The sequence below is a fragment of the Mustela nivalis genome (genome assembly GCF_964662115.1).
Source record: "Mustela nivalis genome assembly, chromosome: 20".
Taxonomy (NCBI): Eukaryota; Metazoa; Chordata; class Mammalia; order Carnivora; family Mustelidae; genus Mustela; species Mustela nivalis.
In genome coordinates this window covers 27,015,503-27,031,673 of record NC_139039.1, presented here as the reverse complement: position 1 = coordinate 27,031,673, position 16,171 = coordinate 27,015,503, and the positions used below count along the sequence as shown (strand labels likewise).

General features: G+C 45.7%; 2 protein-coding genes across 3 annotated transcripts in view; both read right to left on the bottom strand.

The window, feature by feature from the left end:
- CENPU (centromere protein U) overlaps positions 1-16,171 on the bottom strand; it is a 627,562-nt gene that overhangs the window by 286,895 nt on the left and 324,496 nt on the right. The window lies entirely within an intron of this gene.
- LOC309855444 (uncharacterized protein) overlaps positions 6,531-16,171 on the bottom strand; it is a 61,665-nt gene continuing 52,024 nt past the window's right edge. The window contains exons 5-9 of one of the 2 annotated variants that reach the window (XM_082715784.1): positions 12,498-12,607; positions 11,461-11,695; positions 7,790-7,972; positions 7,200-7,339; positions 6,531-6,555 (exon numbers count right to left, since the gene is read on the bottom strand). In XM_082715784.1, the coding sequence (XP_082571910.1) occupies positions 12,604-12,607 (4 nt within the window). In that variant the 3' untranslated portion in view covers positions 6,531-6,555; positions 7,200-7,339; positions 7,790-7,972; positions 11,461-11,695; positions 12,498-12,603. Of the gene's footprint in view, positions 6,556-7,199; positions 7,340-7,789; positions 7,973-11,460; positions 11,696-12,497; positions 12,608-14,215; positions 14,293-16,171 lie in introns of those variants that run through there. The other variant, XM_082715785.1, reaches the window with a different exon arrangement.

Here is a 16,171-nt window from a genome sequence, read left to right as displayed (position 1 = left end):
TGGCAGATTTCTAGCTCTTCCTGTACTTCTTCTGGATAAGTTTAAGGTCAAGTGTTGCAAGCCCACCTCTTCATCCTCGGATCAGTAACAAAACAGACATTTTTATCTCCACCTGACACCTACATCTGTGTCTCAAATGATTCAGAGCACAGCGAGGAGGGGGGGGAAAAAGACTAATTAATCAGATAGCCTGAAACCCCAGAACGTGGGGGTCTACACGTGTGCAGCTAGGAAGGTAGATACACACATATGCCCCTGTGCATCGGCCACGCTGACCCCGGAGCGCATGCGTGTGTGTGCACAGGATGTCTGCTTGGGTACACGAGTGTGCACGTGGACGGGCAAACTGGAGCCAGAGGAAAGAGCCACCCACTGAAGAGAATGGCTGGGTGAGAACTCGAGGGACCCAGCCATTTCAGGTTGGCTTGGCAGATAAGCAGCAGCCGTGACGAAGGTCTGCACACCTGTTCCGTGATAAACTTTGCCAAGCCCTCTGCACTGTGGGAAGAGCTGAAGCAAAGCAGGAGAGAGGCAGTAGGCAGTGTGGTGCCAGTGGGGGCCTGGGGGAGAGCAGGAAAGTCACCGAAGCCACAGCAAAGGGGGGTGGGAAATGGAGCAGGAACTCTGCACTGAGCTGCAGAGCAAAAAGGACCCCAAGAGAGCTGGGAACCTGCGCGCCTTGTAATTTCTCTATTCCTGACAGGCCTCATTTATAAGGTGTAGCTTAGAGGCAAGAGTCAATGAAAATCTAATAGGGGCACCTGGGTGGCTCAATGGGTTAAGCCTCCTCCTTCGGCTCAGGTCATGATCTCAGGGTCCTGGGATCGAGTCCTGCATCAGGCTCTCTGCTCAGTTGGGAGCCTGCTTCCTCCTCTCTCTCTCTGCCTGCCTCTCTGACTACTTGTGATTTCTGTCAAATAAATAAATAAAATCTTTAAAAAAAATGAAAATCTAATAGTTAAAACTTTATAAATATGATGAAACTTTTTAAATCCAGTATTTCTCTTGCAAGTTTTGACAAAATGAAAGTCCCTCCCCTCTATCACTGTTTTGTTATTTTAGGTCCATCAGTAAAGGTCTTTCTTTCTTTTTTTTTCTTTTCTTAAGATTTTATTTATTTATTTGAGAGAGCAAGCGAGCAAGAGAGAGAAAGCATGACTAGGGAAAGAGGCAGAAGGAGAGGAAGAAGCAAACTTCCCACTGAGGGGGGAGTCAGATGTGGGGCTCAATCCAGAGACTCCAGGATCATGACCTGAGCAGAAGGCAGATGCTTAACAGACTGAGCCACCCAGGGGCTCTAGAGGTCTTCTGCAATAGAAGAGTTTCATTTCTACTCACTAAACACTAGGACTTCATTTTCTTTTTTCTTTCTTTTCTTTTTCAGGATTTTATTTATTTATTTGACAGACAGAGATCACAAGTAGGCAGAGAAACAGAGAGAGAGAGGAGGAAGCAGGCTCCCTGCTGAGCAGAGAGCCCAATGCGGGGCTCCATCCCAGGACCCTGAGATCATGATCTAAGCCGAAGGCAGAGGTTTAACCCACTGAGCCACCCAGGCGCCTCAGGACTTCATTTTCTACATAAACAGGATTCCTATTTCATATGTATGTCTGAATATAAAACTGTGACCTAGTCCCGTTGCTTTCCAAACACAACCTAAAATGTACTTAGTGAAGAAAAAGAAATGCTAGAGGGTAGCCACGGGGAGAAGGCACACAGGCCATGGGACTCCAAGGTACAACGCGGCTCCGTACTTCTGGGATGTATTCTGTCCCACTTCGATGTCCAAGCCACGGCTGCAGCCCATAGAGCCTCCGCAAAACTGGGGGGAAGTCGGGGAGGACAGTTCTGGACACTTAGAGAAGTTGTTCTGGAAAAAGTCAAATTGCAGGGAGGGTCATTTGCAAATGTATATTCTGGCCGTGAGCCACCAACAATAAATTGGTGGAAGCGTGAAGAGTCCCTGATCTCACAGACCCTTCCTCCTCTGACATCCAGTTAAGAGGGAGGTAGACAGGAATACATCGGAACCTCATCTGAACTGTAGCACAGCTCAGTCAGAAGGACCCGAGCAACATGGGTGTTGTCGAATTAGAGCTGAATTGTACCTGTTCTGATCCCGAGCCCCGGGCCAATGATGGCTCGAACATGTGCGCTGACCCGAGGCTATAGGGGTGGGGCAGGGGGAGGCATTTCATGGGTGTATCGGTAATTTCAGAGGGACAGTGCTGGTTCAGAGTGAAACATTTCTTCGAATGCAATTAAAAACTGAAAGAGAAATTTTAGGCATTCTAAAACTACTGAAAGTTGGATGGTGTTATCTGCTTTCTTGGTAGGAAAGGAACACTGATCAGTGAGACAGCATTTTTGCATCTGTTCAATTAGGAATTACAGAGAGAAACACCAGGAAAGCTGATCATGCTTTGGAGGATAATGGATTTTAGGAAACAGTGAGTCCCAAGAAGCATCGAATGCTTCCTCTGAGGACAGTCCTGTGGGTAGTAACAAAGAGATGCGGAGAACGAGAACATACGATAAATTTATGTTGTGCCTGAAGGTGGTTTGGGGGCATGAGGTGTTTGCTGTGGTTTGCAAGCTTCTTCCAAAAAAGATTTTGTGGTCTGTTTTTACATATAATGTCTGGTCGCACTTTGCCAGGACACATGAACTTCATCTTTATTAAGGAGGAAGGTGCAGAGCTGAGGTACTGACCTGAGGTCTGGGAAGAAAGCTATCAACATGCAGCCTCTTAAAAGGCCCTCTGTAGGGTCTTCTAGTCACCCTGGAACCCCAGGAGAGAAGATCATTGGATAAATAAACTCTTTCTCCCCAAATATATAAATATATCGAAACATCAATGTTTCTTCCCTCCCTTCTTTCTCTACCCACCCCCGCCGGTCTCAATCACCAACTTTTTCTCTTATTAGAGAAGATCCACTTACCCTGAAGGTTTCTTCGGAGTTCCTTAATGTAGGCAGGGGTATCCTATGCAAAAGAAGGGAAAGTGCTCCCATTTTCTTTTCAGATCTCCTTACCTCCCCGGAGACTCACCATCTGCCTCCCCATGTCCACCGCTGTCCCTTGGCCGGTCCCTTTTCCTCTCCTGAACTCCACATCCAGTCATCACGTCGGGTTGAGTTTCCCTCCTATCTTTGGAATCTGTTCACTTCTCTCTCCTCTGCCACAGCCAGAGCCCAGGCCACCAACGTCCCCCTCCAGCTTCCCAGCCACCAGCTGCCACGTTTGCTTCCTCTAGTTCAGTCAACATGGCCGCCAGAGTGATTTCCTTCTAACGTATAGATCCCAAACTCCCCTGCCCAGCATTAACAGATGCCTTCCCAGGCCTCCTGGGATAAAGTCCAAGTTTCCTGTTCAGGTCTTCCTATTGTGCACCCCCCATACTTCTTGGGCCTCCCTGCTTGCTACCAACCCAGACTCTACATCAGGCACACTGTGTCCTCCACTGCTCAGGAGCTCCTGCCAGGCTCTCGTGTATGCCACATTTCAGAGGCAAAGAGAAGTTCAGAGAACCTTTTCCCCTAGGTGACTGGTCAGGATGCTCAGACCTACCTACTCTTCGTGGATGGGATGTGGGTGTTGACTCACCTCACGTGAAGGGGAAATGCCTACTTGCAGTAGCACTGAGCCCATGCCTACACATCTCTCTCTGAAATGGCTTCAGAAACATGGACAAAATCATATGAAAATGATGCTCTTGTCTGTATGTTTTTTTCTGGACTTTTAAAATAAGTAGCACCGTTATTTGAAGCATTAAATACACTCACCAAGAGGCATGGCGATTAAGAAAATAAGCTCGGAGCTAAACTGCTTGGGTTAGAGTCTTGGCGCCACCATTTTCTAGCTGTATGACCTCGGACAAATTATTTAACAGCTCTGTTCTCAGTTCCCTGGTTAAATGGACCAACAGTACCTACCCGTAGAGCAGATGGGAGAACAGTTAAGGCAGCAGGTGCCTGGCCAGTGGTCTATACCCAGGAACTTAGCTATTACAGCTGAAGTCTGCATGGGATTGTTATACAGACTAAAGCAACTGCCTTTCAAACTGATGACCTAATATTGGATATTTTGAAAAAAAAAAAGTTTATCTTGTCAATTCATTGTCTCTTTTTCCTTTAACCTGCCTTAATGTTCATGTTTTCCTCTCTGTGTCAGAGAAGACATCAAGATGGAAGAAAGGAAGGTATCTTTTGTTGTTAGGACTCGCTAGGTACCAGGCACAGGGGCAGCTCCAGAAGTTCTAAATAGAGCTCAGAGCAGCTTGGGGATGGAGCAGGGCGTGGGGACAAGTCTTAAGCTGCAGACACACTGTTCAGGGAGGCCGTAGCTGAGCTGATGAAAACTGAGAGCCCAGTACCCCAAAGGCAGTCCTTGCTGTCTTCCCTGACTTAGCACGCTTCACATGCTGCCGTGCCATTTCATCTTCACGGTCACCCTCGAGTTTCAGATGAGGGCTAACTCAGAGAGTCCGTCCTAAGGCACACAGTCTCTTTTGGGGGCAGAGCTGGGATTTGAACTATGATATGTCTATGTCTGCTTCCCAGTGTCCTTTCTTCTCTGCAGCAGCCGCCACAAGTCAGGAACATCTCCGCACTTTCTTAGAATAGCAGGGTTTGGATGGAAGCTTGAGAATACTCTTCTTGTACAAAGTTGTGGTCCTCCAGGACTTTAAAACTCGGTGGCTGGACGTCCCAACACACAATCTTTAAAATGCAGGTTTCAAAAATTCATGTAACATTACAAGACTAATTACAAAAGCAATAGGTACTCATTGCAGAAGGCTATAAACACATTCGAAAGTAGAAGGAAAATACAAAAACACCCATAATACCATTATGTAGTTATAAGCACATTTTTCCTTAAAACCTTACTGTGCACACACTAATTTTAAAATGAGTTTTAAATAGCGAATATGATATAAAATGTTTAAAGTACAAAAGGGTTAAGAGTGAAAAGTCAGGGTTCTTCCTCCCCAGGCCTAGCCATCCTATGCTTTTTCCTGGGAAGCAATCACTATTACCAGTTTTTTATGTATCCTTTAAAAACTAGTCCGTGCAAACGTAGAAAGAAGGTCATTTTACAATTCTCTTTATTTTAAAAAATGGTACATTAAAAAAAAAAGATTTAGGGCCCTGGGTGGCTCGGTTGTTAAGTGTCTGCCTTCAGCCCGGGTCATGATCCCAGGGTCCGGGGATCGAGCCCTGCATTGGGCTCCCTGCTCTCCGGGAAGCCTGCTTCTCTCTCTCCCGCTCCCCTTGCTTGTGTTCCCGCTCTCACTGTGGCTCTCTCTGTCAAATAAATAAATAAAAATTGTTTTTAAAAAAAAATTTAGAAAGATTTATTTATGTTAGAAAGAGAGCATGGGTGAGCAGGGGGAGGGGCAGAGAGAGAGGGAGAGAGAGAATCCTCAAGCAGACTCCTGGCTGAGCACAGAGCCCAATGCTTGGCTCAATCCAATGACCCCGAGATCATGACCTGAGCCCAAATCAAGAGCTGGGCACATCATCGACTGGGCCACCCAAGTGCCCCCAAATGGTACATTCTTTTATGAGTAAATATAAACATACTGTTTCGTGCTCTCTTGACCTGACCCACCTTCCATCTCCTTTAGAGTCATGTCTCCTTCCCAGCATTTCACACTCATATTCACTCAGGAGGTTGCCTTAAAATCTGCCTTTCTGGTAAATCCAGTGTGAGAGGGACCAAAGTCTTGAAATTTTTCCCAAGATCATCCGGTAACTATTGCACCGAAGAGACAGGAACCAGAAACCCCATCACCTGAAGCGTCTCTTTAGCAGGGCGGCACATATGCAGGATGTGTGACGTTCTGTCACAGCTCTCTGAACAACGTCCTTCTGGTAAATTAAGTCTTTCTAAGTAGGAAGGGTCACTGGGTCTAAACAACTTGCCTGTTCTACCCGTTACAACTCTGACTTCCAAAACTAGTCAAGCTCTCTGCTGCCTTTGCAAATGCGCTTGGTCCTTTCTTCTAGAAACTTGTTCCACCACCCTCGCAACCTCCTCAGCTCCCTTCTTTACCCGGTGCACTCCAGTATATATATTACATATGTGTGTGTGTGTGTGTGTGTGTGTGTGCCACTATTAAATTAAAGCAATATTTTCTAACCTCAATTTCCAAACTAAACAAGTGACAAGCATTACCTACAGTCGTGGAAGCAACCCAAAGACTGAACCACAAGCAGCCACTGAAACAGAAGCTTATGAAAGCAACACAGGAACGAGGAACGAGTTAACAGTGGTTTCAGGAATGTGAATTACCTGCGCACAAGAATAAAACCCCGAGGGAAACTTGGCCAATTGCACTGTGGCGATGGTGAGAGCATCATACATTAGGGAAGAGATTAAAGATGGTCATAAAGGGGCGCCTGGGTGGCTCAGTGAGTTAAGCCGCTGCCTTCGGCTCAGGTCATGATCTCAGGGTCCTGGGATCGAGCCCCCCATCGGACTCTCTGCTCAGCGGGGAGCCTGCTTCCTCCTCTCTCTCTGGCTGCCTCTCTGCCTGCTTGTGGTCTCTCTCTGTCAAATAAATAAATTAAAAAAAAAAAAAAAAGATGGTCATAAAATGCTTGCTAAGAACTTTGAAAATCTGTTTATTGTAAAATCAAATAAAGATGCAGAAAACGGCATGAAACGATGACTAGTTTAACAGCGTGCTTGAAGGTGGATACCCTTACCTACCCGGCAGGTGAAACAACGCTGCCATTTCCTTGTCGCCTCACCCTGGTTCCAAGCCCTCACCGCCCCCCACCCCACCCCCAGCTACTTACCCACTGTCCTGCCTTTTACGGCAAGTACTTGCTATGAGGATTAAAGAATTTATTTACTTACTTGAGAGAGACAGAGATGGTGACAGAGATGACAAGAAAGAGCACGAGTGCGGAGGGGAGGGAGAAGCAGGCTCCGCGCTGACCAAGGAGCCGGATGTGCGGCTCCAACCCAGGACCTCGGGATCATGACCGGAACTGAAGGCAGCTGCTCAGCCAACGGAGCCACCCGGGGGCCCCTAGCTCGGTGTTAAAACATAGCTTTATCACCCAAATGTGCATCCCTGGACTATGATACAGCTTAGTTTTTGTCTTGCTCATCTAAAAATGTTTGATACGCCTTTTAAATCTCTTTCAATCTATAGAATCTCCCCTCCAACCCGCTCAGTTCCTTACCGTTGATCCGTTGGGGAGCCCAGGCCGTGCGCCCCGGTTTCTCCGAGGCTGGATGTTGCTGGTGGTCAACTGGCGGCCGCTCCTCCCGCAGCGCGGTCCAGAGGCTGCCACAGGCTCAGGTTTGATGCGGTTCCGCTGCCCTGGGAGGAACCACAGGTGGCCTCGCCGTTCACCTGGGGCTCCCTCCCTGCCCTCGGACACCTGCTGGTCTCCCTCCCTGCCCTCGGACACCTGCTGGTCGGGGCGGTCAGACACGGATTGCTCGGATTTGCTCGCAGTGTCGGTGCACACCCGCCGTGGGCCCTAGGAGTTCGCTGCTCTGACGGCTCTTGTGACACAGAGGAAGGCACCAGGCTCTCACTGCTATAGGCCAAGGCTGGCCTGGCCTGCGAGTTCATTCCCTGACACCACAGCCACGGAGCTCCGGGAACGGACACATTCTCTCCTCTTCCACCCCGACACGCTCGCCTGCTCCCCACTTGTTACCAAATGCACTGACGAGCATACTGAAGGGGGGGCGAGAAGGACTTTAAAGTGTGAAACTGTTCCAGTGACCTCGCTGAAAATTCTGAAATGGAGCTTCGTGTTACCTTTTATCATCTGAAGGCACTTTGGGCCCAGGGGCATTTCAAGCAACACAGTAGTCGCCTGTCCCTGGCGTCAGTGACCTCTGACTTGGGACGACAGTGGACCAGCACGGGTCGTGCTAACAACCAAGATGTGTGCAGCGCTGTTCTTTGAGGAATCAAAAGCACCTCAGTGGTCCGTTTTTCCTGAGGAAGGATAAATAGATCCTCTTTTTGCGATCAGGCTGAGTGACACGCCCTTGGCGCCTCACAGGGCAGTGACACACCGTGGAACTGGGGGAGTCGTCCCTGGCCCTTCCCCTCCCCTCACCTCTTTGCCCTCACCCGCAGTCCCTCAGCGCGGCAGAGGCCAAGCCACTACTTCCCACGCAGGACACTGCACGGCCTAACGGCTCCTCAAAAATCTCGTTTTTCCACAGAGCAGTCTGAGCGGCCTGTTTACAGGGAGTTTAGATCCTATTTTCCTCTCTTCCTCCACTAAGGACTTCAATAACCTGTCGCGGCTGCCACGGAGTCCAAAGGCCTCGCCAGTCTGCAGGCAACATGTGGTCCTTGAGCCCCATCCACCCACGCTCCTCCCTGTGCGCCCCACGTGTCCCCCTGGGCTGCCCACCTGCTAGGGCTTCCCTGTCCCCCAGCGTGGCGGCCCTTCTCAGCGTGGGCCTCCCACGCTCTCCCCGCTCGCTCTCCCTTTCCCTGTCGGTGTCAGCAATACCTTCCTGGACCACCTCCTAAATCCAACTGCCCCGACACTCAGCCACTGAACATCCAATAGGAGAAAACTGTTGCTTTTGTCTTTTCAGATTACTCCTCATGATGCTTTTAAATTGTGGTCCAGATATAAATTTACCAATTTAACCATTTTTACGTGAACAGCTCCATGGCATTCCGTCTCTTCACACGGCTGGGCGGCTAACACCAACGGTCCACCCACAGAATCTTTCCGGCTCCCTTCACTGAAACTCTGTGCCCCTCCAACAACTCCCCATTCCTCCACCCCTACTGGCTGGCAACCACCATTCTCCTGTCTGTGAATGTGGCTGCTACTGGTATTTCACTTAAGTGGAACTGGTAAACATTTATCCTTTGGGGTCTGGCTTATTTCACGTAACCACTAATGTCTGCATTCTCACATGGGTCAGAATTTCCTTCTCTTTAATACTCTTCCCGTCTATGTCCAGTCCATATTCTGTGATTCCCTTCATCTGTCGATGGGCCCCTGGGTTGCTCCCACCTCTTGGCTACTACGAGTAATGCTGCTGGGAACATGGGTGTCCAAACATCTCTTCAAGCCCTACTTTCAGTTCTTTGGGGCCTATACCCAGAAGAGGAACTGCTGGATCACATGGGAATTCTATTTATAATTTTATAAGGTACCACATACTGTCTTCCAGAGACCGCACTGTGTCATCATTTCCCTTGCCAATTTCTCCACATCCTTACCAACATTTGTTATCTTCTGGTTTGTTTTTATAATTCCCATCCTAAAGGGTAATTGTTTTCATAATTGCCTTCATTCTAAAGGTGAAGTGGCATTTCATTGTGGTTTTGAAGTGCATTTCTCCAATGATAAATGTCTGGTGTCTTTTCATGTTTATTGTCCATTTGCATATCTTTGGGAAAAATGTCTATTTATGTTCTTTGCTTATTTTTATTTTTAAATATTTTATTTATTTATTTGACACAGAGAGAGAGAGATCACAAGTAGGCAGAGAGGCAGGCAGAGAGAGAGAGGAGGAAGCAGACTCCCCACTGAGCAGAGAGCCAGATGTGGGGCTCGATCCTAGGACCCTGAGATCACGACCTGAGCTGAAGGCAGAGGCTTTAACCCACTGAGCCACCCAGGCGCCCCCTTTGTCTATTTTTAAATTTTGTTGTTTTTTTGCTGTGAGGTGTTGGAGTTACTTATATATTCTGGATATTACCCTTTTATCAGATAGGTAATTTGCAAGTATATTCTCCCATTCTTTGGTTGTCTTTTCACTATGTTGATAGTGTCCTTTCAGGTACAAAAATTGTAAATTTTGATAAAGCCCAAATTATCTTTATTTTTTCATTTTGTTGCTTTACTTTGGGTGTCATATCCAACAAATCACTCATAGTTTTTAAATATGTTTTTATCTGAGTTTTTGTTTCATGAATGTCTACCCCAATAGACTATGCATTTCACAAAGGCCGAAACCCGTTTCCCTCACCATCCTACCAATGACTGGCAGGTGTTCCAATACATGTATCTGTAGTCTGATGAATGCGTACCTTCTGATGTTTTTAATTTGTGATATAGTATGGTACCCTATTAACGTGCACATTTATATGAAAAATACTGACTGACAAATGTGGTTTCTGTGTGCTATTTAATTATCTTTAGCTTGAAAAGTCACACTAAATTTAGGTGCATGCCTTTAAATCGGACCACAAATTTCAAGAAGTGTTGGGGGAAAAGATTAAACACAACAGAAATTATATCAGGGGTTTATTTTAAAAACACTTTCCCCCAAAACCTTTACAGATCAAAAAGGAAAAGACTAAAAACAATCTCCCAAGTTAAGCCCATCCATTTCAGGCATGAGGTCACTGGATTATATATTTCTTCGTTCTTTGTTGGCAGTTTTCCAAAGTGGTATAGACCCACTTCCTAGCTTAAGAGATAGCCTGTATAAAATGCTTAAAAAGCCTGTCTTTCCTTTCTGATTTGGTTAACTTTCAGGAGGAAGTTAAAAAGCATATTTTCTGCCTCTGAGATCAAGCAAACCCAGAAAGGGCTCTCCAGTTCTTCCACTTACCAGCCTCTAGGATTTAAAACGGAACGGGCCTTGTATTGCAGTTGAGAAACAGCAGGGGGAGCTCATGAGGTTTTTAAGTCAGCTATTACCAACCACTGCCCCCCCCTTCCAAAGAAACAACTTCACATTAAGTATCAACTGAAGAGTTCCAAGGTCAAGCCCAAAGGAGAAAAGGAAGCAACAAAAATAAAATTCTCCTAATGAGAGGTGAAAATGGCCAAAATCAATTTCATAATAAAAGACTGATACAAACTAACACTTAATCCAGACCCACAAATCCAACTATCCTTACGTAACATAATAAGCCAATGTACCTCGGGTGCCCAAGACCCCATGACTGCCCCAAGCCTTTATTTATCTTTCTCCTGTGTCCAAATTAAGTGACGAGGCAGCTGGCTTAAAAGCAATTATACTTAAATTGTCTAAACATGTTTTTTTTTTAATATTCAGTGAATTTCTTTTTGGGGAGCAGCTTCAATTGTGTAAAAAAAAAAAAAAGAAAGAAAGAAAAAGTGGGTTGTAAACAACAGAATAATAAAAAGAATATACAAAATCTAGCCCGTATTCACTGGAAAGAGTGAGGGGAACCAGAAGCTACATACTGAGTTTTAGAGCTGGGCTGAGAGTCACTCCCTGTGAGGACAGGAGTGGTGTGACAGATATGAACAGTGGGGTATTTCCTATTGAGGGAGAAATCCTAGCAAGTGACACTCGCTGCCATGATGTCCTTTGAACCTCTCAGCCTGGGAGGCCAGAATCAATGGTTGGTCATCACCGGCTTTAGTCCTGAGGCCCAACGGCGAATGGAGCAGAGAAGCCCGGCCAGCAGTAGGCAGAGGCTCAGGCCGCTCACAGGCCTCACCAGGACTAGGAAGGGCTGTGATGTCTTACCTTTGCTCAGACTCTGTCAACAAGTATGATAGCTGAGTGTCTTGGAACACATCTGGAAGTAGCTGTCGCCTCTTCTAGGGGGGCTAATGTTGACATTGGGGACACGGACGGATTTTGGCGAGTGGCCAGAATGTCTTACAAACACCATAGGTTCAGGGTCTTATCTTGGTTTGTGATCAGTGCTTCCCAAAGAGGATGGATCTTTCCTTATGTTATTTCAGGATGAGTATCAAACCTTCAAACAAAATATTGTGAGTTGTAATTGTACCAACAATGAGAGATCTAATTTGGAAAGCAACTAGGATAAATACATGTGTAGAAACAGAGGCCAGCTCAGTTTCAGGCTATTGAATTTTCTGTGTCTTCACACGATTTCAAGGGCTTACAGAAAAGCAAGCTGCTTATACTAGAGGGGACACTTTCAATAAACTCCATCAGATGAAAGCATGCACGAATCATGCATAATTATGAATTATAATAATTTAATTTTCTTAAAAAGATGATCAATTTTCCCCCAAAACTAGATTAGAATGTATTCTTGGGTGAAAATATACATTCAGAAAAGAAATGAAACCATAGGAAAAAAGGTCAGTGCAATAGTGTGACCTTAAAAAAGAGGCTCTTTAAACAATATAAGGCTTCTTACCTCTTTAAAAGAATATATATTTTTCCTGCACGAAATGCATGAGGTTCACTTCATCTAAATCTTTAAATCCTTTTTTTATGATAATTTTTGGAAGCTCAGTTTTTAATGATCTTAAATAACTTTTGGAGGAAAAAAGAAAAGAATAAAGGAAGCTTTGTTTTCTACATACTAGTTTAATTCAACTGCAACAAGAAGAACCTCAGAACTAAATCCAACTTTTATTTCGGTTACAAAAAAACATTGAAATTCACCAGAAATACCACCAAAAGTCCCTGGTGACAGAAATTCGCTTACTTCACAGCAGCATATACAAGATCAATAAACAAGTAGTAAACGCCCTGGAAGGAAAAGAAGTCCTTGAATTTACAAGTTTAGTAAGCCCCATACTTACCCGGTAGACCGCTGTTTCCAGCCATACAGCTCAGAGACTGGCGATGTGTCTGATAAAGATGGCCGGTGGCAGGCTTTTCTCATATGGGAAGTACTGACTATTCCAATCACCTGTTGAATAACAAACCCCAAAGTTATCCCAGTTATCGTTTCCCTCCGTTCTGAGCACCCTGCGCAGAGGTGAGGAGCCTGTACAGAGGGGCCCTCCACTGCTCAGGTAGGTCTTTGGTCCATGGACATGCTTACCGCTCCCGTCACTAGGGAAATGAGATTCAGAAGAAGACCTTAAGGTCAGATGAGAAGGGACGTGAAGCTGGCCTCTCGAAGGAGCTCAGGATCTTTCCCACTCATCCTGGTGTGCTTTGTTCCACAATAAGGATGGGTCAGGATGTTGCGTTTTACTCCTCTCCACAAGGCCAAGGACGATTTTATTGTTTAAGAGTGAATAAGATATTTCTTCTGTTGAGTTATTTCTGCAAGTACTGGCTGCGTGGGTGTTCACTGAGTATGACAAATGTTGAGGTGTTCAGGTATGACTGAGGAGTGCTAGATTAAATAAGAATATTCCAAGCCTGCTTCAGACCACCCATTTCCAAGGGCTTCTGAGTAGACAAAGATGATGAGACATTGCAAAGAAACACTTCTAACAAGCGAAAAATTCTACCCTAACCACTAAGCGGAGCTGGAGTGAGCAAGATTGAACTTAAAGAATTTCCTATTACCAAGTCTGATTGGTGTAAACAGCAGAACCAAAGGACATTGTAAAAACAGTCCAACCTGCTTTCACTGGGGCTCATACCCAAGGGCCAGCTCTGTATTCTGGAGTATGAAGCCTGAACACCTGGGGCTATTTACAAAGAAGCAGAGTAATGAGGGAATGACACTGAAGGAGTAAAAAAGATGTGGATTCCGGATGCCTGGGTGGCCAGTTGGTTAAGCATCTCCTTTTGGCTCAGGTCATGACCCCAGGGTCTTGGGATGGGGCCCTGCATGGGGCTCCCTGCTTAGTGGGGAGTCTTCTTCTTCATGTGCATACTCTCCCTCTCTCTCTCTCTCTATCTTATTCCATAAATTGGAAATGCTTTATTGCTTTCCAAATAAGAAAGAGCTAAAATTGCTTTTATGGCTTAGTGTGTGATGGGTTTGTGGGGTCATAGTTTTGTTATTCCTGAAGGTGTCTGTTCACTACAGTCTTCCTCCTGGGAGTGTGAAGCTTTCTGGTTTTTTCATGAACTGCTCTTCACCAGGCTCAGAAACATCCACCGGAGATTTCTCATCAAAAAGACTGGATGCCCCTCCCCTGAAAAAAAAGATACAACCCTTTCTCCTTTGTAATATATACTGCCGATTGCCCCAGTGTTCCCAGCATTAACTGTGGGAAAACAGTAACACACAACACAAACTCGTGATGCAAGCATTATGAAGTTACAGTTTCTCATCGCTGTTAACATCCCCAGATGATGGATCTTTTAGAGGAAGAAGTTTTTTAAAAAACAGTTTCAAAGATGACACAGACTGACATAAACTCATGACATTGGTGTCTGCTGCCTGAAGATTCATTTGAGCTGGGAATACTGTCAACGCACGAAATGTCACTGTGGTTGGTGTTCGTCTTCTTGTGCGCCATGCACACCATGTTCTCTTTCAGAGCTTTCTGAGCTGAGGGGTTTCACTGACAAGATATCCTGACTTCATCTGGAGCCACGATTTCTTACTTCTTTAGGATTCAGATGATGGAACTGAATTCTTGAAGGGCTCTGACAGTTCAGCCTAGGTAATCTGCCCTTCTGGAAGACCTAGAAATGCACCCATATATATCAAAATCCATTCTTAAAATTGTATCACATAAAAGGAAATATATGAGGAGATTATAAAACTTGTGCAGATTTCCACGTGGGTTGCAGAGGCTACGTTTTCAAATTTTCATTGAGTGGTGAAATTTTCATTGACATCTCCCTTAAGTACTCAAGACACTCACCATCACTAAAAAGTAACAATTGTAAGACCCCCACATAACATAGCTAGTTTTTAATTCCATGGTCCAGAAGAAGAAAGAAGAAGAAAAATTATAATGAAGGGCATCTGGCTAGTTCAGTCAGTAGAGTACGTGACTCTTGATCTTGGGGTTGTGAGTTCGAGCCCCATGCTGGGTATAGAGATTACTTAAAATAAAATCTTTTAAAAAAAATTACAAAGAAAATCTTGAAAATCCCCTAGTCTTGACAGTTAAAAATCATGCAAAATTTTTTCGGGAATTTTAAAGGATACTGAACAATTGACTTAAAGGGTCTGAATTTTGGGGGGCGCCTGGGTGGCTCAGGGGGTTAAAGCCTCTGCTTTTGGCTCAGGTCACGATCCCAGGGTCCTGGGATCGAGCCCCGCATCGGGCTCTGGGAGTCTGCTTCCCTTCCTCTCTCTGCCTGCCTCTCTGCCTACCTGTGATCTCTGTCAAATAAATAAATAAAAATCTTAAAAGAAAAAAAATAAAGTGTCTGAATTTTTCCATCAATCAGAATTTGGTCCCCATTAATTAAAGGCTTGCCCCCTCAGGAGGGGAGAGAATGACCACTGAATGGGCAGTGGCGAGGGGAGCTCAGTTACAGGAAATGAAGGCCCAGCCCACAGGACAGGGTCACAGAGACTTGTGAATTAGACAGGACTCCTCCCGCCTCTGTGCCCGCAGCCCAAACAGAACGTGTGGCCTGAGTGCAAGAAACTGGCTGCAACCTCCCAAGCACTAAAAAATAAAAGAAAAAAAGCACCCCCTCACCCCCAACTCCCCAGTGAAGGCCAGCATGCTTCTCAAAAGACTCTGTAACAGTCCGGGCGACAGAGTGGGTGGGCGCTGAGGCCTGGTGCTGTCTCTGACAGGGCACCGAGCAGGGCCAAGAGGCCCAGGAGACCAGATCCAGGCAAACCCAAGGGCAGGGGGAGAGAAGCCACGAAAAACCGGTACCCCTAACGAGCGGCTTTTGCACTTGGGTGAAGGAAGCTAGTGACAGAAACCTTCCAGGCTTTTGTGTGGGGAAAGGGCAGGCGCTGTCCATCCTTTTTGGGGGGCTGCTAAAAAGAAGGACTTTCAGAGTCTTCACGAGAGACGTGGATTTTAAGGGCAACCTTGGGTCATACAGAGCTAATCAACCGAAAACAATAAGAAAATGAGCCTGACCGTCAGCGAGTATCTGAGGACTTTATCAAAAAGAATTAGAAATGGACAGATTCACTGGGAGCTGCAAAGGATCAAATCTGCAAGGTGGCATTGTGTGGCCGGGATTAAATTATTTATTCATTGTTAATTTATTTATTTATGTATGTGCAAATGACCTTGCTGCTGCAGGTGCTAAGGGGCCTCTGAAAAGGCTGGGTTTTTAGATCCAGGCCTAGAATATTGGTCCATTTAACTCATTCTTTCCTTAAGGCGATCAGCACTGACTTTTATCTAAGGAGATAGAGGAGGAAAAACCGTCTGTGTGCAGGGAAGGATGCAGGACTTGAGCAGCCCTGAGGACCCAAGAATTTCAGCTCCATTCAAGATTCTGGGGAAGGCTCCATGCAGTTTCATGTCCAAGAAATTAGCAAATGAATGCTTATGTCAATATGCGAAAAATCCCTGTTAGTTTAAACAGATAAAAAGCCTGTGGGGAAACCCCAGAAAATGCAGGCTCTTTTTCTTTC